General features: G+C 39.0%; 1 protein-coding gene across 1 annotated transcript in view; it reads right to left on the bottom strand.

Moving 5' to 3' along the window:
* Window positions 1–18,779: 18,779 nt before the first annotated feature.
* The window catches only part of bckdhb (branched chain keto acid dehydrogenase E1 subunit beta), a 52,646-nt gene continuing 47,112 nt past the window's right edge, over window positions 18,780–24,313 (bottom strand). Inside the window, exons 10-11 of the mRNA XM_068323496.1 lie at window positions 21,047–21,196; window positions 18,780–19,163 (exon numbers count right to left, since the gene is read on the bottom strand). Of these exons, the coding sequence (XP_068179597.1) occupies window positions 21,056–21,196 (141 nt within the window). The 3' untranslated portion in view covers window positions 18,780–19,163; window positions 21,047–21,055. The remainder of the gene's footprint in view (window positions 19,164–21,046; window positions 21,197–24,313) is intronic.

Below are 24,313 nucleotides of genomic sequence, written 5' to 3' on the forward strand. Positions count from 1 at the left end.
TGTCTGAGTAAACCTCAAAATTCTTCCAAATAATTTTTATTTTAATGCACACAAATGCATTGGGGACACTTCACATTCTATTTCAAAGCAAGAAAATTGGAAACAATCAATGAGACAATATTTTACAGAAGGCCAACAAATAGCAGTTTTGGCATCTTTCTTTAAAACTCAAAAATGTACTGCACAAAACTGTTTACACTCCGACTTATACAGTTACATGCATATATATATATATATATATATATATATATATGTGTGTGTGTGTGTGTGTATGTGTGTGTGTGTGTGTGTGTGTGTGTGTGTGTGTGTGTGTGTGTGTGTGTGTGTGTGTGTTACACCATGCATACATACATAAATACGGTAAATTATCACATAATAAACTATTTTCTAATAAAATTATGAATTACACGGGGAGTTGACCACTTTTATAACCAACTGTATGCTGACCCCCTGAAGGTCTGATCCTAGTGTAGACTAGTTCTGTTATAATGGATGGGTTTTTCTGAGCTTCCAGTTGTTGACTGATCAGTTTCTGTCTCAATCTTCTATCATCTCTCTCTGACTGACGTCTGAACTATTTTTCAAAGTTTTGTTCAGACATTGCTTGTTGATAGAAAGTCTATCCTTGGTGTTAACTGATGCTCATGATCTTGGCATAGAAATACATAGAATTACTTAGAAATATTCTTGACCTAACAGGTTTTTAAAAAATGATCTATGAAAGCCTTGTTCCAATGAAGATCTTTGTCACATATCATACCAGGAAAATGTTGTGAAGATTGCTCAGACTTCAGTAACATACCTGTAGGTTTTAATTTGGTCTGAACATGTGTGAATGTTAGGATAAAACATGCATTCAAAATACTACGACCACCAGAGTCTCTGACACAACGTGCATGACGTTTGCACAGATCAGAGGATTGTGTGTGTGTGTGTGTGTGTGTGTGTGTGTGTGTGTGTGTGTTGTAATATATCTTTTTTTAAAATGTCTATATTACTACTTACATATTATTTCAATATGTATTCCATATAAAATTAATGTCCATGTTCATAATGTCAAGTCAATAGCTTGTGGGTTAATACTAATACTAAAACTACTACTACTACTAATACTTATAATAACACACACACACACACACACACACACACACACACACACACACACACACACACACACGCACATTTCCATTGCCAGTTCACACTCGATACTTTTTGGTTCACACAGGGCTTGAACTGGCCACCCTCTGGCGGTGCACATTTTGATGCTACTCCAGATCATTATAACATCAGTACTTCAATCACAGCATCATAACTAATAGACACAGAAAAGTACCACTACCATTATATAGCTATGATTGTGGTTCAGACAGATTGATAGGACAGTCCTTAAGGTCAGACGTCTCACAGCTTCCACCTGCTATGAGACCTTAGACATTAAATGAATTTTCAACACCTGACATGGCGTGACACTTTTGATTGCATTTTACACTCACTAATCAATTTTAAACCCATATTGAAAGATGCTGTAACTGTTAATCTTGTATCTGTTAACTTGTCTCTTTCTGTAATTAAGATGGTGTTCCTCAGAGAGAGAGAGAGAGAGAGAGAGAGAGAGAGAGAGAGAGAGAGAGAGAGAGAGAGCGAGAGAGAGAGAGAGAGAGAGAGAGAGAGAGAGAGAGAGAGAGAGAGAGAGAGAGAGAGAGAGAGAGAGAGAGAGAGAGAGAGAGAGAGAGAGAGAGAGAGAGAGAGAGAGAGCATTTTATGTCTGATTACACATGATAAATATGATTGCCATGTCTTTTAATGGCTGCAAAACTTACAGCAGATACCTCCATTAATACAGACAAATTGTGTGAACAAAATTATGAACAGACCTGTGAGGGACATATCTGCAGTAAAGTAAAATGGTGAAATATTTTGAATATATATTTAAATATTGCTATGGAAAGAAAATAAAGAAATTAATTTTGAACAGAAATTAAAGACAAAAACAGAATAATGTTTCTTTTGGTCACCTGACCTTTCAAACTGCTGTTTCACTGCTTTTCATTCACACAGTTAGTGATCAACTACACCTACAGTATTTTCACGACATATATATTACAACATAAAATAACAGTTAAATTACCCTGCAACTATCCAGCGATTAAGTCTGAAAGAAGATAATTATTATCACTCATTTCAGTCAGATCATGATCACCACTTCTGAACGGCATCTCTCATACCCCACCATAAACTTGAGCTGAACCTTACCCCAAACTCTACTTGAAATTCTTTAATTTTTATTATCTCAGTCAGCCCAGCTAACATTTGTCAACGCAGTCAAGTCTCATCAAGTGCTGGACACGTGAGAGACTGTTATGACTAAATAAATACACAACACGTCAGTATAAAGCGTCTGTGCATGCATGTATGTGCATGTGTGTGTTTGCGCTTGTGTCCGTTCCCCCATCAGCTCAGGTTGTTGATGTGATGAAGAGGGTTGGCTGTCTTCCCTGAGCATTCAGCTATCATTTGCACATTACTGCCACCATACATCTTAATCATTGGGCTACAACAATCTGCATGACTGAAAAATGAATTTTTATATAGTGTGACTGATAAACGTCTTCACTCTATTTCACAAATTAATCATATGATAGAGAAAGGCACGTCCACCATATCAGCTTCCACACTGTTCTCTAATATGAAATAATCATGCAGTATTTATATTATTTTCTGCAGGGATGCAAACAATACAGACACATATTACATAAGAGAGACACATGTATTCAAGCATCTAGCTGAAGCTGATTTCCAGAGCCCTGTCCCCGGTTTGGCCTTGGCATTCACATTCACAAGTTCTCATCTGCTTCTATTTTCATTCTTTCAGCACTTATAGCTTTTAACTGGCAGGCCTTCCTCCTTTTTGGTTCAGTAAATTTCTCATCTTTCACATAGGAACCCAAACAAGCTGCACACATGCGCCAATAATGCTAATCAGTCCAACTGGCAGGCATCTCCAGAGACATTGAGCTTAACCTTCCATGCAGTCTTTGTTAGTGGAAATAAGGCTTCACCGAGTAATTCCCCATGGTGAGGAGCCGGTCGCTCAGAGATACTTAAAGGTACAGTATATTCCCTCTATCTGCTCTCATTGACATGAAGAAATATGGACTACCGTCATTTCCATAGGGCAAATACAAAGGTAGAATTACCACCTTGGGATTGTAAGCCTAAAGTCAACTTCCAGTATTCCACGCCTGTCTGGACTCATAAGCCACCTTCACTCAGCCATTGCACAACAACATCCTGACAAATGGCCTCCTTTGTGTTCCCTTTGGTGAGTTCAGACTGGATCAGCCCAAGCCATCACAGCACCACAATGATGTGTGCCTTCACAGAGCATCCTGGTGAGAATCCATAAGCGGTGTGAAGCATGACACAACAGCCATCATAGCGACCGATATATTTCACTATCTCCATAGTTAAGTGCTTATTTCTGTGCTTCTGCTTTTGTGCTTCTAACTAGATTTCTGGTGCTACCTCCAGGTACTGGTGTGTTCCAGTTGAACCGAGAAGTCAAAATTTCCAAGATCCCAGACGGAAGATTTGACTGGAACACTCCCGAGGTCAGACTTTGGATTTGGAAAGTCAGAGAAACTTCATCATCCTGACCTCATGATCCGAGATTGCTGCTGTTGACGGAGTGGAAGCTCCAGGAACTCAGCTTTTATCAGAACGTCTGACAATTTGTGTTTCAAAAATCAACTGACAAAGCACTGTCAATCACACACCTGTGGTGAGTTGCTGTGGCGGTGAAAACCGTTATATACTATATTTGTTTTTGTTTTAGTTTTAGAATGAAGACAACTGAATGTGGCTACAGATAGCTTGGCGTAATGACAAGAGACAACATCATATGGACTTCTATGTTTCATAAACTCGAAAACATGAATGCTTCACAAAGCGGGTGTATCGAAACTGCCCATTTTCTGGGGATGTTGCTCTACTTTGAGCTCCTCCCTGCTGACAGAGCTCCTAATCCTATCGCTAAGGATACGTCCAGCCACCCTACGGAGGAAACTCATTTTGACTGCTTGTTTCTGGGATCTCATTAATCTGGTGACCCAAAGCTCCAGAGGTGAGACTAACAACATAGATTGTCCAATAAGTCGAGAGCTTCATTTATACCATCAGACACAAGTGTGTCTCTTAGACTTTGAAAGTGACTTTGAAAGTTACGTGATAAGAGTGATGCAAGACAAATGGCTAGTTGATTAAATAATGTGTCACATGTTAGCATGCTAAAATACTAGCTACTAAACATTAAGCTTGTGTTGGTTCATCTATTGCTGTTTTCAATATATACTGATATTAAAGTGCCTTCACCTAAAAACCTGAGATGAGATGCCCTGTTAATCAGCATGAAAGTGAATTTCGTACCCTTCATTGCTTTTTTCATCGATCAGACATAAGCAGCAACCATTAGGGCTGGAGATTTTCAGATCTTCTTCTTGTGCTCTGTAATTAAAATAAGCTGGTCTCCCCCAGCTTCACTTCAGGCTCATCTGTTGTGAGTCGCAGCTTTAGGCATACAGCACAAACATCAGTAGGGTAATACAGTAGGTACAGTGTGCTCTCTTCCAACCAGCATGAGATTTCAGAGTGACACTTCAGGTTCTTTAAAAACTTTTTAAAAAAAATGTTTTTATTTTAAAGATGTGTGTAACAAACACTGATGAACCAGACGAAGGGTTACAGGTGTGTGTGTGTGTGTGTGTGTGTGTGTGTGTGTGTGTGTGTGTGTGTGTGTGTGTGTGTGTGTGTGTGTGTGTGTGTGTGTGTGTGTGTGTTGGTTGTATATTAAAAAAGACTGAGGGTGAGATGAATTCCTGTCTTTTCCGGCCCTCAGAGCATCAAAGGATCCAGCAGACCCGAGGCCGATGGTTAAAAAAAAGGTGCCCTGGACCTCCCAGACTGCCCCACCCCCCGGCCCCCACCATCCCAAGTAGTGCTGGAACCCAATGTTCGACCAATCCTCAAAGCTCACTAACCCTATGATGAGTTTACTCTCATGTCTAAGTGGATTAAAAAGAGAAAGGGGAGCAGATCATTTCAATCAAACTGACTGGTGGCATGAGCAGTGGTGGGGATAGTGGGATCTCAGGCAGAGGGGGCCAGCAGAGCAGCTATGACTCTAGGAAACTGGAAAGTGATGAATAAGTTGGGTTATTACTGGATGAGTTATTTGAGATATCTAAGCGTATGTGGTCCAGTACCAGGATTTTCCAGATAGATACAGGAATTTTGCTCTTTGATTTCCCAGTTCATGAAGATAGTTTTCTTGGCGACAGCTAAGGCAACCTACAGGGTTATATTGTTAAACTGGTCCAAGCTGGTCGGAGTGGTATCTCCAAGCAGACAGAGAGATGTAGCGGTTGGGATGCAGCAGCCAAAGAAAGTGGAAAGCAGTCTTGTGACCTTGTCCCAAATTTTTTTGAATAGTGATGCAGCACCAGAGTGTGTGGATGTAGGTGTTCAGGCAGTTTTGAGTGCGGCGGTCACAGATGTCTGTGGAAAAACCATGCAAAATAATTTGTGTCCTGTGAGGTGACTCCTGTGGATAACCCTGTATTGTATTACCTGTAGGTTGGTATTTTTGGTCATGAGAAAGGTATTTTTGCAGACTTGGGCCCAGAAATTGGCATCAGTAGAGATTGAGAAGTCTGATTTCTACTTCTATTTCTTCTCCAGCTTCACTTCAGGCTCATCAGCGGTGAGTTACAGCTGTGCTTTGAGCATACAGGGCAAACATTAGTATAATAAGTACAGCGTGCGCTCTCTCACATAGGAGATTTCAAATTGACACTTCAGATTTGAGTGAGATGTTGCTCTTCAACAAAGAGGTCAGGGTAAGAACTCTTTCTGTATTATTAAGAGATACTTAGAGCGACAATCTCATATTGAATGGACAAAAGTTAGATCCTATAGTTGACCAAAAGTATGATATACCTGCTGAAGCAATCTACTTTACCTTAATAATTCAAACCATGATTTTATTAATCATGTACAGTACACACTACAACACGTTAGTATAGAGCACAGGTGATAAAAAAAATATGTATGTTCTTTCATTTTCACTTTTAGCCGAATGGAAAATGGTTTGATCCCTTTACTCCCAGCCATGTTAGTCTCACGGACATTCAACCTGCATTTTCATCTACATTACTCCAATAAACTTTGATCATCAACTTGATCATACAATGATGGTTATTAGATCAAACGGCAATACCGATTATAGAATCCCACTAGAGGGATTGTGTTCACAGCTACTCCAGAGCTTGGGATAAAGGAATGACCGGTAGAACATTCTCGTGATTACAGCAATATACTGTGTGTGTGTGTGTGTGTGGGTCTGTGTGTGTGTTTATAACAGGTCTCGTTGCTATTTCCCCAAATATTTGTCTTGGGTGCGGGGCTGCTCAGTGGCGGGGTGTTGGGCTGTGGGGGAAAGGATGTGTCTGCAGCGAGTCTCAGCCTTTGAATGGAGATCAGAGAGAGTTTTGTCCTAATTAGCAGCATGTTTACACCTACACATCTGGACCACGCCGCCGTCTGCTGAGTGACGGTGAACATGTAAAGAGCACGAAAGAAAAAGGTCAACATAGACAAATTCATTCATACAGGAACAAACTCATGTAGACCAAATCTGTTGTGTCAGCCAGCCAACGTGGTTACAGGGAAAGTTGTTAACAGAAACGTTGCTTGGATTTAATTATGGGTTCAATTAGTTATTAATCAAAGAAATTCTCTTTCTGGGGTTTTAGAAATAGTCTGCTATTAAAACGGAAGTGAATGGATCCAAATTGACCAAATGAGGATTAAATGGAAAGATTTATTTCCGTCACACCAGATGCTTCCCGCAATTTTAGAGGATTTGTGAAGGTTACTGTTCAGGGAACTTCAGACATCATCTGGGTCGTCCTTCTGTAATTTCTTTTTGAACTATTCTTTTGGTCATTTCAGTACACAGCCACACACATCATATGCCTATCTAAGTAAAGTTTGTATCTATAAAGGCCGCTTGCAATGAAGTCTGGATGGGCTACAACAAAAAAAACACCAACAAAGGTAAAAGTTGAACACTTGATAAACTTTTGTTGCTTTCTAGCCATTTATCCTACATGACAATGGAGTGTGTAGGCTTGAAAATGGTCGCCAGAATCTAATCTTTTTAAAACTTCGTCTTTCCATTCTTGTGCAGATGAACAAAATGCAATTTTTTTCAAAATTTGCTGTGTGAATTTTTTGACAATACAACCAATAATAATAATAATAATAAAAAGTTTCTGTTTGTTGTTTGAGCAAAAATGTAGGTGTTTAAATGGGGCATAACACCGAATCTGGAACCTCTAGTGAAATGCATTTTCTAGTTCTTCTGGTGTGATGGAGCTCAGTGCGATAAGATAAGATGGTTCCTCCCTCTGGCCCAAAGTCATACATTACATAATCCATTATGAATGGATCGCTGTGAAATGTTCTACAGATGTTTATTGTCCCCAGAGAACAATGTAGACTTTATTGAACCCCTGACGATTCCTCTAATGTCAACATGATGTTGACTTTTTACCATTTTAGTCAAATGTGTGTTTCACTAAGAGACTGAAACTATTAGATTGACTGTCATAAAATAAGGTACAGACAGTCACCCCCCCCCTACAATGACATGTAGGGACATTGAATAATTGAAGGCATGCACTGCAGATTTTTGTTTTATCAAGACACACCACTCAAATGTAGAGCAATAAGAAAGATCCATTCCTATAATGTCAGACATTAATGTGTTTGAGTTGGATGACGATTGACTCATATTATGACTTTGGAATGACGTTCAGCAATTATTAAGGACTAATAAAACAATGATGGATCATTTCACTAAGCCCAAAACGTTTAGTGATCCAACCTAAAAAAACAGTTTTATAAAGGTTATTATTGTGCAGTAGAGATCGGGCCCTCCACTGTTTGTGAAACACAGACTACATTGACTAGAATGTGTAAGTTTGGTTTGAATGAGTCTCAGTGGGGAGTCGATGGAAACATGGTACTGACCAGCCTCCAGACTCCAGCAGACAAACCTCAAGCACTCATCAGGATTAAGGCACAGCTTCCTCTTATCAACACAGCCACAGGACGATTAAAATTTGGCCTTAAAATGTCTACTATGCCTGGAATCACCCATCTCACCCATGATTGGGGGAATAACTACTTGTCATAATTACAAGCGACCACATTATTCATCACTTAAGCCATGATTTAAAATATTATTTATGCAGAGAAGATTCCAGAAACACTTCATAAAAGTAAATCCTTAACAGACACTCTACCACAACTATTAAAATTGTGTAAAACCCATCAGCACAACAATCAAGTCCCCTTTAGTGATGAAAATAAACTAGTTCTTAGTCTCTGCAGTGAGCACGTTGTTTTATAGTGTCTCAATTGGAAGCGGACAGTCGTATTGAAAAGATCTGCACTAAGACAGTGCAGTGAAGACCTTCCCTTCAGCAGGGAGCTATTGTTTCCTCCATTGTTCTCTCTGGAGACTTAAATAAAGAGACGCTCCAAAGCCACACTGCTCTAAATATGTATTCCTGCTTCACTAATTAGAGACTGTCAGTCAGGCGGGCACTGAGCCCAGGACGAGGAACGGCTAAATATACCAAAACAAAAACAAAACTTCCAAACTGAAAATTATAAACATTTAGACAGACAGTCATGAAAAATTGTAAATATAACTGGAAAGGTGATTTTTTTTTGGTGTGTGTATGTGTGTGTGTGTGTGTGTGTGTGTTTGTTCTGTTAAAGGAGCAGCAGTGGCAACGGTCAGTGGTTTTGTTACAAGCTTGAAAAAATGTGGTTACGGAGCTATCAGTGATTTTAATATACAGAAGTGACACGATTATTCTGGAATATCACTTGAGCTATAGTGAACACATTGGCTTATTGTTAGCAGTTTATTCTGTTTGTCTTATTTATACCTTCTTCAGACACATGGAGTCTACATTAGTTTTTATTTTTAGATGTGTCTCTTATTACTCCAACAAATATGCAATATATCTATAGACATGTATGGAAAATATTTGACTATAACTTAAATATTCTTAAGTTACGATTGTCATATTGAGTATTTTCAACTTATTGGGTTTCACAGAGTAACATTCATTCAGCTTTTAACTCTGTTTTGCTCTCCACAAAGTCCTGACTGTAAAGTGTGGCTCTGTGCTGCTAGATGTTCCACAGGCTTGATGAGCTAATGGGAACTAACGCTGACCCAACTGCCTTTTGGTACTGGGCAGCCAGTGTACACTGTGTGTTCTGTCGTTTGGAAATGAGATGATGAGAGCACTGGTTCCAAAATCAAAACAATGAGCTGAAAGACACTAAAATACTCGTTAAAGCTGAAGAAAACTGTAGAGGATGACAGCTTTGTGAAGGTTACCAGCCACAAGCGACCTATTTCACATGAAACATAGCAATGTGATGCACCCAATAAACAATGGTATTGCAGATTTACTGAATAAATATCATATAATCAAATATATGTCCAGTAAATAAAATAACATTTTACTCTTTTTTTTTTTTGGCAAAGCACCAATATTACCCTGAAAAAAAAGATAGCTTCTAATTTAATCATCACTTAATAATCATGCGTTATAGATAAATTCATGACATGAAGTGTGAAATTCCATTCATACCATGTAGGGCCATGCCTCCAACCAAAGCTGGAACAGAGTGATTGAGATTTCGTAAGTGAAACAGTAAACCCTGGAAAAATGTCAAGTTTAGACATGCTTTACATCTAGAGTTTTAACATGGACTTATAAACTACATTAGGATATTCCTGCTCCAGCACTAATCCCTCAATGTTAGAAAGTAAAAGCACACACGGCTCGGAGAAAAGACTGCCCTTCTGGGGTAGGTAAGGGGCTGTAGATCAGTCCACTATGTCTTGGGCTGGGGACCAGAGGGTGGCCAGCTCAAAACTCGTGTGGACCAATAAGTATGAGTGTGAACTGGCAGTGGAGATGTGCCAGTTCACCTCCTGAGCCCTGCTGAGGTGCCCTTGAGCAAGGCACCGTCCCCCCTACAAGTAGCTCATCGGGCGCACCACGAAGGAGCTGCCTGCCACTCTACCTCTCACCATTTATCTGCGTGCTTACAGGGCCCCTGTGTGTGGATCAAGAAACAGAAGAGTAACAGTCTCACACAGTCATGATGCATCCTCAGCAGGGGAACTGCTCAGCTGACCGCTATCACTTTCATTTCTCCAGTTCCCTTCACTCCTAACTCGCTCCCAGCACAGATACAAGTTCTCTGACTCAGACTCCAGGAAGATGAAATGTTTTACTGTTCACACGTTTCCCCTCTTGCTGACTTCAAGTGGTTTTTCTCTTCCCTCCCTGCAAAATAATGTTCCTTGAGATCCTTCTGCACCGCCGCACAACAGCACATCTGACACATCTGGGAACCAGGAGAGGATTAAGTGCTCTGTGTCTACAAGTGTATTTGAAAAATGAGAGTGCTTCGAAAAATAAAGAGTGGAAGTTGTGCAGGTTCAAGCTTGAAATATGTGACTGTAAAATGCTGCATTTAAATGTGAGTCAAAGGCCAACCAGACTCATATAATTGAAATCAAGCTGTGTTAAGCATGGTAAAACTAACAACGAAAGATTATTAAAACGTGAACTATTCCTATAACTACTGCGGTAAAGCTGTTGAAATGTCTGAGAAATAATTATTTACAACAATTGCACATAAATAACAATTTATATGACATGGGATCTATGGTTTAATGCAAGAAAAAACTCTTTTTAACACCTGGAACTGTCCAGGAAAAAAAAAAATCCATCATATTTTACCTGCACACTTAAGATGTGCAACTGAAACTGAAGGGTGCAGATGTCTTTATAATGTGTCATAATGGTCGTAAGAATTTCAGTCACATTCATAGAAGTTACATGAACATTTTCAGACGGGGTTTATGCCTGAATTATTTCAAAAATAGGCTTGGCTTTTCACAAATACACATTTTTAAATTACAGAATTTAGTTAGAAAAATAAATCAACCATGAAAACTTAATGTTTTCAAGAGCTGGGATATATATACCCTCGGAGGTCTGTTTGTAATATGTGTGTAATAGCGATTTATTGGTTTTCACTTTTCAGCACAAGCCTTCTACAGATAAATGTTGAAGTCTTGGGTGGAAATTAAATGTAGGGACTCCAGTTGTTTGAGCACAACCACACTCCATCTTAAACTTCCCTCTGACCAGCTGTTGCACAAGATGACCACACACAGCAGACAGGAAGTTGAATGGAACTGTATTTCATTCTAAAAGGAAGATTGACGAAAGCCCCCACCCTCACGTACATAAATAATCCGTCTTACTCACCATACAGACTGACTGGTGGGGCGTGATAGACTCTGTATCTGCAGAGAACCTACACTGTTTTTGTTTTCCTGTGACGAGGTGTTGGGTCATGAATAGGCCGCTCTGGCCAATAACAGCACACGGTGTGAGGGCAGTGAAAAAACCTGCACGAAAGGCAGGGTCTTTGGTTCAGCCAATGCCCATCTGATGTCCAGTTCACAGTCAAACAACGGATCCAACAAGGTGTTCAACTATTTGTTTTCACACTTGGATTGATTTCTTTTCTGTGTACGCAATGAACAAATAAAGTACATAAAGATAAACACAAGTGCATATCAAATGCAAAGACTATTAAATGAAAAGTAAATTATGATTGCCTTTACTTTTAAATAATAAATAATTATAATAGTAATAATAATAATAATAATAATAATAATAATAATAATAATAATAATAATAATAATAATAATAATAATAAGCATAAGCATAATAAGCATAATAAGAATGTTAGGGGTTACGAAACTAATGATATAATCATCATAAAATGACAAAGACTATTTGGAGGGAGAAGGCAGGTGAAGCCAACTGGGCGGGGTTATGTAACCATTGCGTGTGTCCAGGAGTGATGGGCGTGGCTCACAGGAATGTCATAGTTGTAATTTTACTGTCAGGAAGATGAAGCCCTTATTTAAGTGTGTGCTTCTCATCTTGTAAAGCTGTGCAGAAGACGTTAATGCTGACCTAAACTTAATGCTGACTCCTTGCGACTTAAAGCTGATGCCTTTAATTCAAAATTTCTTTCTCTATTCTCTGTTTCTTGAGCCCAAACTAAAACCCCCAATCTGACAAGTAAATTGAATTTATGTATTAATCCTAAAACCAGAACCAAGTTCTTGTATTTTCCAGAGGTCAGTTCAGAAACCACAGACCTTCATTCTCTGGTGGAACCATCATTTGTGTCCAATAAAAATGGTGGAACAAGACAGCTGGAGGAACGTAAACCTGATAGTAATACTATTGTGTACGACTTTGTACACTGTATATATAATATTTAAGCAAACAGATGTTGTCCACATACAGCAACAATTTCCAAGACGTCCAACTTGTTTTGAAATTCTATGTAGGCAAATGTAGACTTTCATTAAATCAACATCAGAGAATACACTCCCATCAACTAATGTCTTTGTCCAAGTTATTCAGCACAGATGTAACTGAGCTAACATTTCATCATTAGCATCAAATTCTCCTAACAGTCAGTTTGGTGTGGATGGATGACATGCATTTATCTCGCATCGACTTGTGTATGAATGGAAGGTTTGACAGTGAGACACGTGCCTTTTGTTTCAGTACAGAGTTCTGTTTGATCAGAAGGAGACAGTAGACCAAAGCCTGGAAACCCAAACAGTATATGCTAGGTGACAAACTGTTTTAATAGTATGGCATCAGTGAACTAATTCTTTGTGTGTGTGTGTGTGTGTGTGTGTGTGTGGGTGGGTGGGGGGGGGTAGCTATGAAAGGCAAGGTAAATGTTTTGATGGGGTAATGAAGCTTTGGATAAAGGGAACAAAAAACAGTCAGTGCTCCCAATCATTCCCTCGTGATCCCTGGCAACCAGTGAACATTTACTTTTTTTAAAGGCAGGTACATATACTGTATATAAGCTCAGTAGTTTACGGACAGTAAATAAAGATATACCTTGAATATTCAACATATTAATATAATCCCAAGGTTTTCTTTTATTTGTAACACTTCATAATGTTTTCTCTGAAACACCAAGATAATATTTAACCACAATGACGCTAGACTGAAATAGCAAGGCCTCAGCATCATATCGTCCAATCATAAGGAAAGAAGGCATAATAAGAATAATAACTGTCCCTGGTTATCATTTGTATGCCAAACAAAGTGTTTTTATTTACTCTTGATTAAAATGACTTGATTCCCCTTACTTTGTTAAGTTTTTACTAATATATAAGTCATTTGGTTGGTAATATCTGTCAGACAGTCTGATAACTCTGTAAACAGTAAGAAATAGAAAACAAAAATACACCCAAACAAAATAGCACAAATTAAAAAGTGGAACTTCCAGAAGTTTGTTTAATGTGGAAAATGAAACGTTACACTCACATATGGGTGTTTCAATATAAAAGGAGGTATGGATTTATCTTTATTCTCCACCAAAGAGGTCACATAGAGGTCACATAGAGTCACATACAGTACCATTAATCTTTCTTTAGCCTCATAACAGAATAGACAGGAAATATCAAAGGAGGTGACATATTGTAAAGCTTTGGAAGGGGTTTCACCAAAAAGACTTTGAAGAGATTGTGGAAGAAACTGGCTCCATTCCAAAGAAAGATAAAGCAAAAACCTGGACAGAATTGTTTCTCTACGGGGTTGTCACTACGACTTTACTCAACTTATTTCAACGTCATTAAAATTTCATTTTGAATTTATTTATTTTTCTTGAAATGTTGCCTGAATGTTCCATCCTTCTTTAGTTTCTGTGGTACAACAAACATATTTAACCTTCCATAGAGCTGTTGCAGTTTGTTACTGAGGATTACATTTGGAGGCTTCCTCTGCGGGACTGAAGAGAATTTTGATTTGAAACGACTGACAGACAATGCCAACACTCATTACTGCAAATATGTTAAACACGAAAATATGGTAAAGTAAATCTGAAATGTCAAAAGCTGTGGGTATGATACGGTGCGCCGCTCGTCTTCTTCGTGATGCCGTTCATATCAGAGAAAATGAACATGTTTTTCAGGAATGAGCACCAATTACAACAACAATGCAGGGAGCAGGAAAACAACTCTCTGTGATGCTCAACTGAGACAAGTCTGTATCCACCAAGTATTTTCCAGCCCGCAGCCTGTCCACATTCATATATTTTGCTATCATTGTAATTTTCCATTTTAACCTCGGGTCAAACTATCCTAGGCAGCAACTATTATAATTAACCATCAACATAAAATATCCAAAAGGTTGTTGAATAAACACCAGAGCATCTTCACCCCCTGTAGCTTTACGGTGTGACCTACCACTCCTGGTTTTGGGAGTTTTATGTAAATATAGTGTGTAATGACAAACTGTAAGAGCACAGATGCTATTATGGCCTTCCTACCAAGCAGAGGTCATCTTCGCCACCCCACCCAAAGAAGGGCCAACTCACCACCATGGTTTATGTCCCTGCTTTCGCCCAGACCAAAATGACAGACGTGATTTTATCTTTACTTTCTGAAGAGGGCTTGTGGTGGTGAATGCTGAGAATCCTATCTGAAACGTCACATGGACTTAGCAGCACATATTTGGTGATTAGTAGAATTGGGGGAGCCTTTTACAGTTGATAATCCATGTCTAATTGCTGGTGCTGCAAACTACCTTGATGTTATTATCAGTGTTATGTAGTAAGGTGAGATGGAGTTCATATTGTTAACACTTGCATGCTAACTAGAACAGAGCATTTAGCACTACATGCACGACCACATTTCATCTTTGATCCAGCAGAGTAGACATTCATGAATATCTTTGATACTTATGCTGTTGTGAATGCGCCGCAAAAAGGGCAGAGTCACTGTTTCTATTAGATACAACGGTTCACATCTATCACAAACATTCCAAACGTATTTATTTTTATGAGCCACAAATCAAAATGCATGCTGCAAGCTGCTTTCATTTAGAGCATGCATAGCTTGGATAACGCCCAAAAAAACCAACAAAAACCTTCAGTGATGCAGATTTTTTCTTCTGCACATGAAGTCGTTTCAATCACTTTCAAAATTTGTTTACAAAGTGACATATTGAAAGCACTTGCTGAAAAAGAATTTTAAAAAAAAGAAAAAGAAATGGGCAAGTTGTACTCATCTTGATCTTGACACTACAATGTTTCCAAAAACACAAAGAAATAGCCAAAAGTGCAAACCGTGTAATGTTCCTGATTTTATCAGAAGGTTTTCCAGATGGCTGTGTTACATGAAAACCAATGGACTCTCTGGTGTGCAGATTTCAATGTAAGTCATATCATCAAGATGTGTTTGCAGTCGGTACCATAAGGGAATGATTGCTCTGCTAATTTATTACAGTTTGAAGGAGTTCTTACCCTTCTCATCGACTTTATGGATCAAGTTTGTAACTTGGGATGGATAATATAACACAAACACCTTGGTTTAACTGGTCTATGAACCAAATAGAAAAGTGGGCAACATTATTTTCCCTACAAATATAAACCTGAATATGGAGTTAATGAAAATAATGTAAAGACGAAAGAAAAAGAATTGAAGCCTTATCAGGACTAAGTTAACAACAACCACACTTGTTAGTGAATGGTGTAATGAATGCATGCAAATAGAATATCCCTATAGAAAATGTATAACACTGCAATAATAAAAAATATTCTCATTTTAAGTTTACATTCATAGATGTCTTGTTTCCGTCATCTTGGTAACATGTGTTTGAAAAGGTGAAGGTGAGGCTAGAAGAATGAGGTCAAGCAGCAGCTGCTGCTAACATGTTCTTCAAACGAGACAAAAATCCTTTTCGTTCAAGGAATATTCTGATAGAAGTTCCTGACAGTTGGCTGATTGTCTAACATTTCCATCTGACCTTACTTTTAAAAATGCTAGGTGGAAATTCTGAGTTACCTGAGGTCTTCTTAGAACTCGTGTGGTCTGGATTTATGACTGACTTTATTCTTTATATGTTCATGTATATTTTACTCTCATCAGCACCATGTCTATCAGCAGCAGATAACAAGTTAAGATAAATTCACGACACACAATAGACCAACACCGAAATGCAGCATTGGCAAGAAAAACCATAATGAAGTCAAAATATTGGACAAACACAACTCCAAATGAATTGTAATGTTAGTTTGTATCTGGTGGATTTAAAATAAACCAACCGAGTGTGTGTGTGTGTGTGTGTGTGTGTGTGTGTGTGTGTGTGTGTGTGTGTGATGGGGGCGGGGGGGGGCTGTGGCAGGAGACTGTAATTATTTTTGAGACCCAAATCTCAAAAATAATTCAGTTCTACTTATATACTTCAATTTATTTTTGTTTTGAACATTATTACCTTACAATTTTGAAGGAGACAGCACAAGAGGTGTCATGAAATGTTGAAGAATGAGTGGGGGGGGGGGGGGGACTTGGGGCTAATGGATGTAGATGGAAAAGGACTACCGAGTTCTGCAAACCACATTAGACATTAGTTAGAGGCTAGGTATGCAGTGCCTTGTCCAGAGCCCATTGGCTATTCAATCATTTTCCGTACTGCTTCTTCCACTTTTGCGGGTCACTGGGGTTGCTGGAGCCTATCCCAGCGGATTTATGGGTATGAGGCAAGGAGACGCTCCGTACACATTGCCAGCACAATGCAGAACCACACGAAAGACATACAATCACTCAAGCACACCCTCACACCTAGGGACAATCTAGACCAATCCACCTGAGGAGCATAATTTTTGGAGGTGGGAGGAAACCGGAGAAAACCCGTACAGACACAGAACAGGACTGATGCTTGGCTAATGAATAGGAAATATTCATCGTTCCCAATATTCCACTTACTGATGACGACTCAGATGAAAGACTGGAGAATAAGTTAAAGTTGAACAATTTTCTGGTGCATACTACAATGTGAAAAGTGTTACGACTCACCTTTTATTCACTGAATAAAGGGGTTTCTTTCACAAACATTGCCACAGATGAATCAAGCACCTTGCCAAGCAGACTGCTTTTACAAACATTTGTGTAAAAATGGGTCATTCTGAAGACCTCAGTGAATTTAAGTGTGGTTGTGTTATCAGCCATTTTTGCAATAAGTTGTGAAATTCCTCCCTACCTAAATTATTTTAAAAGTTGAACCGTTTAGGAACAGAAACCAGACACAGAGTTGCAGACTATGTCAAGTCAAAGTGGCGTTCACTGAGTGCTTGAGGGACATCGTGCATAAAAATCCCCAACTTTCCTAACGTCCTCTGGCATTAACATCAGCACCAAAATGGTGCCCTGGGAACTTCATGGAATGGGTTTCTATGGCCGAGCAGCTGCGTGCGAGCCTTACTTCACCAAGCAGCATGCCAAGCCTCAGATGGAGTGGTGTAAGGCTCGCCGCCACAGGACTCCAGCGCTGTGGAGCTGTGTTCTGTGGAGTGACAGATCACGCTTCTCTGTTTGGCAGCTGATGGACAAGTCAGGGCTCGGCTGATGCCAGGAGAACATTACCTGTGACTGCATTGTGTCCACTGTAAAGTTTGGTGGGTGGTTTTTTTTGCTTGTTTGTTTTTTTCAAGGACTAGGTTGGGTCTTTTGGTTCCATAAAAGGAAAATCTGAATTATTTGGCTTGCCCATGAATTTAAAACAAATCTGTGAACAAATTCCAGTACGACTGCATCTCTCTCCACAATGATAGGTCCATAAAGACATGGTTTGGAGAGTCTGGTGTGTAAGAACCTGGATAACCTGCATATAACACGCTCCTCAATCCCATCAAACACCATTGGGGAGAAGTGAAATGAAGATTACAACCTGTCAAACCTCTCATGGATGAATAGTCAGAAGTTCGATCAAACAATTTAAAGACTTTCACGAACCCTGTTATGCAGTAGCTGAAAAAAAAAAGCCCTTTATGATGAACTCTAGGGTTGTATTTCATAAAAGTGCATTTAAAAGGGTTAGGTATCCCAATAATTTTGCCCATAATGTGTAGTCACTCCATCAAACATAGAGCCACAGGATGATGAATGCCGCAGCCTTTAAGGATTAGCATGTGTTTCCTTTGCACACATGAGCTGTCAAAGTGGTAGAGCCAGTTGTTTTCCACCAGTGTCTCCTAATGGATGCCTGGGAAGAACTCCAATCCCTCCAACTCCAACTCCAGTTTTCATTGTCGTTTAGGTAAAAGTTCACCTCTGATTTAAGATGTCTCAAGAAAACATGGGAGAAAAAGGACACAGGGTCACAACTACAGCCCTGATGGATTCCATATCTATCCATATCAAAATTGCAGACGGTAAGGTTTAACAAGGTAAGGCAATAATGGAATCACTGATGAAATGGATATATAGTATGATTTTATAATAGGACAAAAGTTCACACAGTGGTCATAATAGTATTCAGATTTTTTAAAACAAAAAACACCTCATTTTTTCTTGGAAAGTGAGAAGGGTGAGCAGCTTGCTACAAAATCAGAAGCAGTAAATGTGTTCAACAAGATGTATAACGGACAACGGGTTTTGTCATAATAGCCTGTTAACTTTGTTTGATCACATGACCTACGGTCACTCAGTTGTTGGTTTTTGCAGTCAATATTTTAGCCAAATCCCAACACATTTCAAGCAATGTAAATCAAAACCATTCACTGAACAAGCTTTATGGTAAGTTTATTTTCCTTGAAAAAAAATCAAAGGTCCATTATATTAGTACAGTACAAGCCAGTTCAGATAAAGGTTAGAGCTCAATTTAACACATTCAACCAAAATGAACAGCACAGAACAGCGGACAAAATCAAACCAAATAATCTTCACTCTTCATAACGTAGAAACTGCATGTTGTGTACTTTGTTAATACTAAAGCTGACTATACAGCATTAATAATGGGTGAAGTTGGTTTCTCCTTGCAAAAGAAAGGAGCTGCTTGATCCAGATGCACTGTAACAGTCTTATTGCTGGAGGACACTGAGGGACATCTGGATACTGCTTCCTGATTGGATGGTCAACAAAGAGTCTTCTCCTGGCTGATATCCACTGACTGAATGAATGAAGAGAAAAGAAGCAAGCGTGAGGATCAGGATGACAAGAAGCTGGCACTGAACACAAGAATGGTTAAATAACTTAACTTGGAGATCCCGTGTTAATGACAGATGGGGTTAGAAAAGTAGCGCTGTATGGAGATGGTGAGAATGTGGTTGGGAGATTATATACATACAGTATACACACACTTTCAATTGCCATTTAAAAAATTTTATTGGACAGACATCCTACCTGTAATGTGAGACTATTTCTTCCCAGCTCCTTGCACTACTGTTTCTTCTTTAAAAATCTGAGTGAAAACCAAGCACTGCTCAACTCAATAGAGTGTTCACTGGTCTGATGAGGTGCAACATATTTTCTAACATTCTCAGTGTTTCAACAGAATATAGATCATCGCCATTTTTATGATAGAGTCGTTAATCCAGACATGAAATTATTTATTAACTGAGGGTAATATTTTAATGGCTGCAGGTTAAGACAACAAAAATCTAATTAGCGGCATTGGTGGTAATGCTTGGGAATATAAAATGGCAGTTATATTAATTCTCAGTTATTGGAAACCAAAAAATTAAGCCATAGAAGCCAAGTGTTATAAATAAATGATGATCAAAATTTTATAAACTATCTAAAAACAACAAAAACTAATAGGTTTTAGTCTAGACTAATTACAAATATTCTTGGAAAAGCCTCCAAAAAAGTCAGACGTGCAGTGACAACAGTTCATTTGAAACGCAGCAGCACATATTTGGCAGAACTAAGAAGTCAGAAAACATATCACCAGTTCTGAGATCTCTTTATCGGTTCTTTATAAAGCTAGAAAGTATGTATAACACCCATACACCAACGGGTATTAAAGATTAATGATAAGATACAAGCAAACAACAATGGTCAGGTTCAAATGTAGTGATATTATAACTGACTCTGCCATTTGTCCATACATTATGTTGATGTTCCATCCTGCCAGAGGGTTTATTTGCAGGTTAAACACCACACTTATTGCAATTGTTGTGTTCACTTCATAGTGTATAAGCATTTTAAATCATTTGAAATTATTTGCTCTCAAATGACGATTCAAAACCTTTGCAACAAATGACAGACAATATTGTGCGTCCAGAATCGAGGTAGAAGCATGAAAGTAGACAAATAAAAGGGGCAGACCAATCACATGGGAGCCCTGTTAACACTTGGCACTTAAAATCAATCTTGGGTGGTCTGATTACAACCTGTTAGCTCTAAACATAGGTGTGAATACACCAAAACAGATGCTTTGAAATCCTCTGAACAGTAAAGCTTCATATTTGGCTTTAGAGCTATAGAAGGATGCATGTAGAGAACAGACAGACAAACATAAACCATAGATGGCTAAAGATTTTGTAATGGACAGAACTGGACTTAGACTAACCCTAACCCTAACCCAACCGACAAATGATTACAAAACATTAAATCACTGATAATTATTTCCTCTCATAAAGTGTGTAATATTTGGTGTATAGAAAAGTGTGAAAACTATGACAATTTTGTTTTATTATAATTTTATCATTATTAAAGACAAATAAAAGTAAACTGTTGCTGGTTACCTTTCTGTAAATTTGACAAGTTACTTGATCAGCTCATTACTAAGTTCTACAACCTAGAGTTAAGTCATTCTCAGCTACAGCTACAGCTAAACCAGAGCAAGGTCTTCAGACAATAGTTACTGTGAAAGATAGATACCTAATATGTAAAACACCAAGTTAGCTAAGCTAAGTCTGTTATTCCACTGCAAGAGAGGTCTGCCCAAAACGCTGAGGCTACATTCTGGCTCACATAGGAGCAACAAATTAATTCTCAAAGTCATAGCTCATCGGTTTCCTTTACAGTAACGCTTTGGATTGTTCCTACCTGATGGGTTCAGAAGTTGATCATCTTCTTGATTGCTTCGAAGCACTTCCACTTGTCGGGGATGTAGAAGGGTTCAAAGATGTGAGGGAATGGAGTGTCATAACCACAGACCCGGGCGATTGGAGCCTCCAAGTTGAGGAAACATTCCTCCTGCAAGGGAAAAAACATCTATTACCTTGTAGACGAGACAACAGTAATAGTTTCATCTGCAGCTGCTTATCCACCTCGTGGGTCACAGGTGTTTCTGGAGCCTATCCCAGCTTACTACAGGCAACAGGAGGGGTACACCCTGGAAGTTTTGCCAGCACATCACATGACCACAAACAGATCACTCACAAGGCGCAGAAAGGTATCGAACCCGGAACCTTCTTTCTGTGAGGCAACAGCGCTACCAATCATGCCACCCCTAAAACTGCTCAGTCATCAGTAATTCAGGAACTACGCTGACATGTCCAGACAGCTAAAGCTCTGATCTTCAAGTGTTTCACCCTATGGAACAAATCCTGACGGCTTCACATAGGCCTCTGCATGTCACCAGCTCTTTAAGCCAAGTCACTCTTTATTTACTCTCAATTCTTGTGTCCATTTCCAGTTTCCGACACTATCAAAAAGACATTTATGATAACTATTGGAAAAAAGAAAGTATGCAACTGTTCAGAACAACTTGTCAGCTTAGCTTATTTTTTATTGTCATGTCTGCTTTAAATACTACAGGTCCAAACAGTTCAACCAGGCTCCTCAGAGCTAATCAGGTTTCAGGACATTTAAGTGAAAAACAAACCATGACTCGTGTCTCTTTATTGCCTTTTGACCTCTTCCTGTGGAGACAAAGCTAAATGTTGGACAAAACACTCCAACAGAGACAACCCCCCGATGACTTTAATGAACACACTTGGACACACACATAGACTAGCAGAAACAGACCTGAAGTACCCTCTTCCAGCTGAAATGGACCTGCAAACAACTCAAGCGACCAAAACCGAAGTATACATGTTGACTCTGAGGAGGTTGAGATGTCCCCTCTGTGTGGATGAACAATTATTATCTGACCCACAACTCACTTTGACCTGACTCTTGTCATACTGACAGCTTTGCCATTTATACAGTCAAAGTGTAATGGGGTCCTGTGTTCTTGCACCACCCTGATGACAGTGGAGCTTGTAATATAGGACATCTGTGTAAACACTTGGGATGGCATGGCAGTAGAACAAGACGGGTGTGCGATGTTTTGGCTTCTACCTCCTGAACAGAGATCAACACCAACGCAACAGTCAAACTAAATGAGTGTAAACAAAAACATATAGCGGTACAAGCAGTGACTCACAACACACACGTAAAACACACCAGTTTCATCATGCTTGTTGTGTTGGCAAAGATCCCGTTCATTAATTCATTAAAGTTACACATTAGAGAGTGATGTGATGGTGTCATTGTTTATTCATTGTTAACAGTCTAGACAAGGATCATTATCATTTGCAGTGCTACTGTGTGATCTGTGTATAAAAGCCTACACATAACCAACCCATAAACTGGGTTTCAAAGAACAGTTTGGCCATTGGAAGGACAAGAGTTGTGTTTCACAGAATGTTTTTCATTTCTGAAAAATCTCTGGTAGTGATGAGTGTAAAGGTGCACAATAAAACCAGTATATACTGGTCTGATGTACCAGTCTGGAAATATCCGGAAATGTTTTTACTTACAGGTTGAAATGCAAATTACATGTTGGTTGGTAAAATAATATCAACATTATTTTAATACTTGTAATTATATTTGCCATTCATTTCAATAAATATTTTTCCTTTTTTCTGCACATTTAATTAAAAAAAATCTTCCATGATACTGCATTAAGTACTGCAACAAAACAAAAATATTACACCGATAAAATGAAGTCGACCCCTTGTCTTCGGAGCCGAGGAGTCTTCAATCTTTGGTGTTTTTACAACCAGTAAAAATGTAACAAAACAGAAGAATGACAGAAACTCCAGTAGAAATGCACTGATATAGATGACAGGCAACGTCTGATGTAGTTTCTTTACTCAACAGCAAAGGAAACCAGCAGACAACAAAAAAATGACAAGAAAATAAAGAAAAGAAAAAAGAATACACACACAAAAAAAGAGCAAAAATTCAGAAAAAAATCCCGTCAATGTACTGATCTGCAACCAAAATACAACCTTTTGTCTTAAATAAACTTTGCGATCAATTGTAAAACAATTTGTTTTCTGAACTTACTGGGTTCTTCATTATTTCATTGAACTGAATCATCATTCCCCACTGTCAGCAGACCAGCACCAAGTTTAGAATGTAGCTGATGTTGATGTAGCTGATGATTAAAAAGAGATTATGGGAAAATTAATCTAAAATTATGCCTCTGCTAGCTGCCTCTTTCTGTAATTGTCACTCCAGGACTACTGTATGTACCGTCAAAAAGTTGGTAAGAAAATATTTATTAGCCCGGTAAGCGTAAGAATAAACATCCACCTGATCTGCTAACTAGGGCTCTATGCTGCTGCCAGTATCAGCCCAAAAGCTGCAGCACTCTTTCACCGCATACGCCACCCAACTATTTAACTGTGGTAACCTTTAATGACTGCACACTGAATGGAGACAATAAGGTCAACAAACCCTCTCATCCGCCTCCCTGCTCTGTTTCTTCCTTCTCTGTTGACTAGAGACGACTTTAGACCTGATTCTTTCCAACAGGCTGTGGCAGATCCTGACAACAGCCCCTGTATTAATGGTGTCATGGAAGCCTCAGCCTATCTTTTCCAATTTCTTTCTTGAAGTTGCAATCACGTGCTGACAAATGGCCCTCAGGTCTACACAGTGCATTCATTATCAACAAAAACCAAGGTTTGCGAGTCCACAGCACAGCGGCTCTACAGCGCTTAAGGCTTTGTCTGAAGAGTCCTGTTACACAACAGGTCATGGTGCAGACATACTCTAATCCTCAGATTGTATAGCCTCTAGTAAGCTACATCATGACATGATTCTCATAGATTTTTCATAGTATTTTTGAACGCAATGGGTCGGGAGCAATGTTCCATCTGGATGTCATCCGATTTGAATTGACAGGCAGGCAAAATGCCCAAAGATTGTCCTGTGTGGATCCTTCTTTTTTTCGCATGGTTTAAATCAACAAATGCTCGCCACCTTTCTGTAAATTTGCTTCTGTGCAGGCTGGAAGGAAAAGCTCTGCTTTGTATTACACTGCATGATGCAGAAAGTTAAGTTTTGTTCAGGGTTTTCTTTTTAGAAAGCAAAGAA

This window comes from Antennarius striatus, chromosome 9 (genome assembly GCF_040054535.1).
Source record: "Antennarius striatus isolate MH-2024 chromosome 9, ASM4005453v1, whole genome shotgun sequence".
In the NCBI taxonomy this organism is placed as follows: Eukaryota; Metazoa; Chordata; class Actinopteri; order Lophiiformes; family Antennariidae; genus Antennarius; species Antennarius striatus.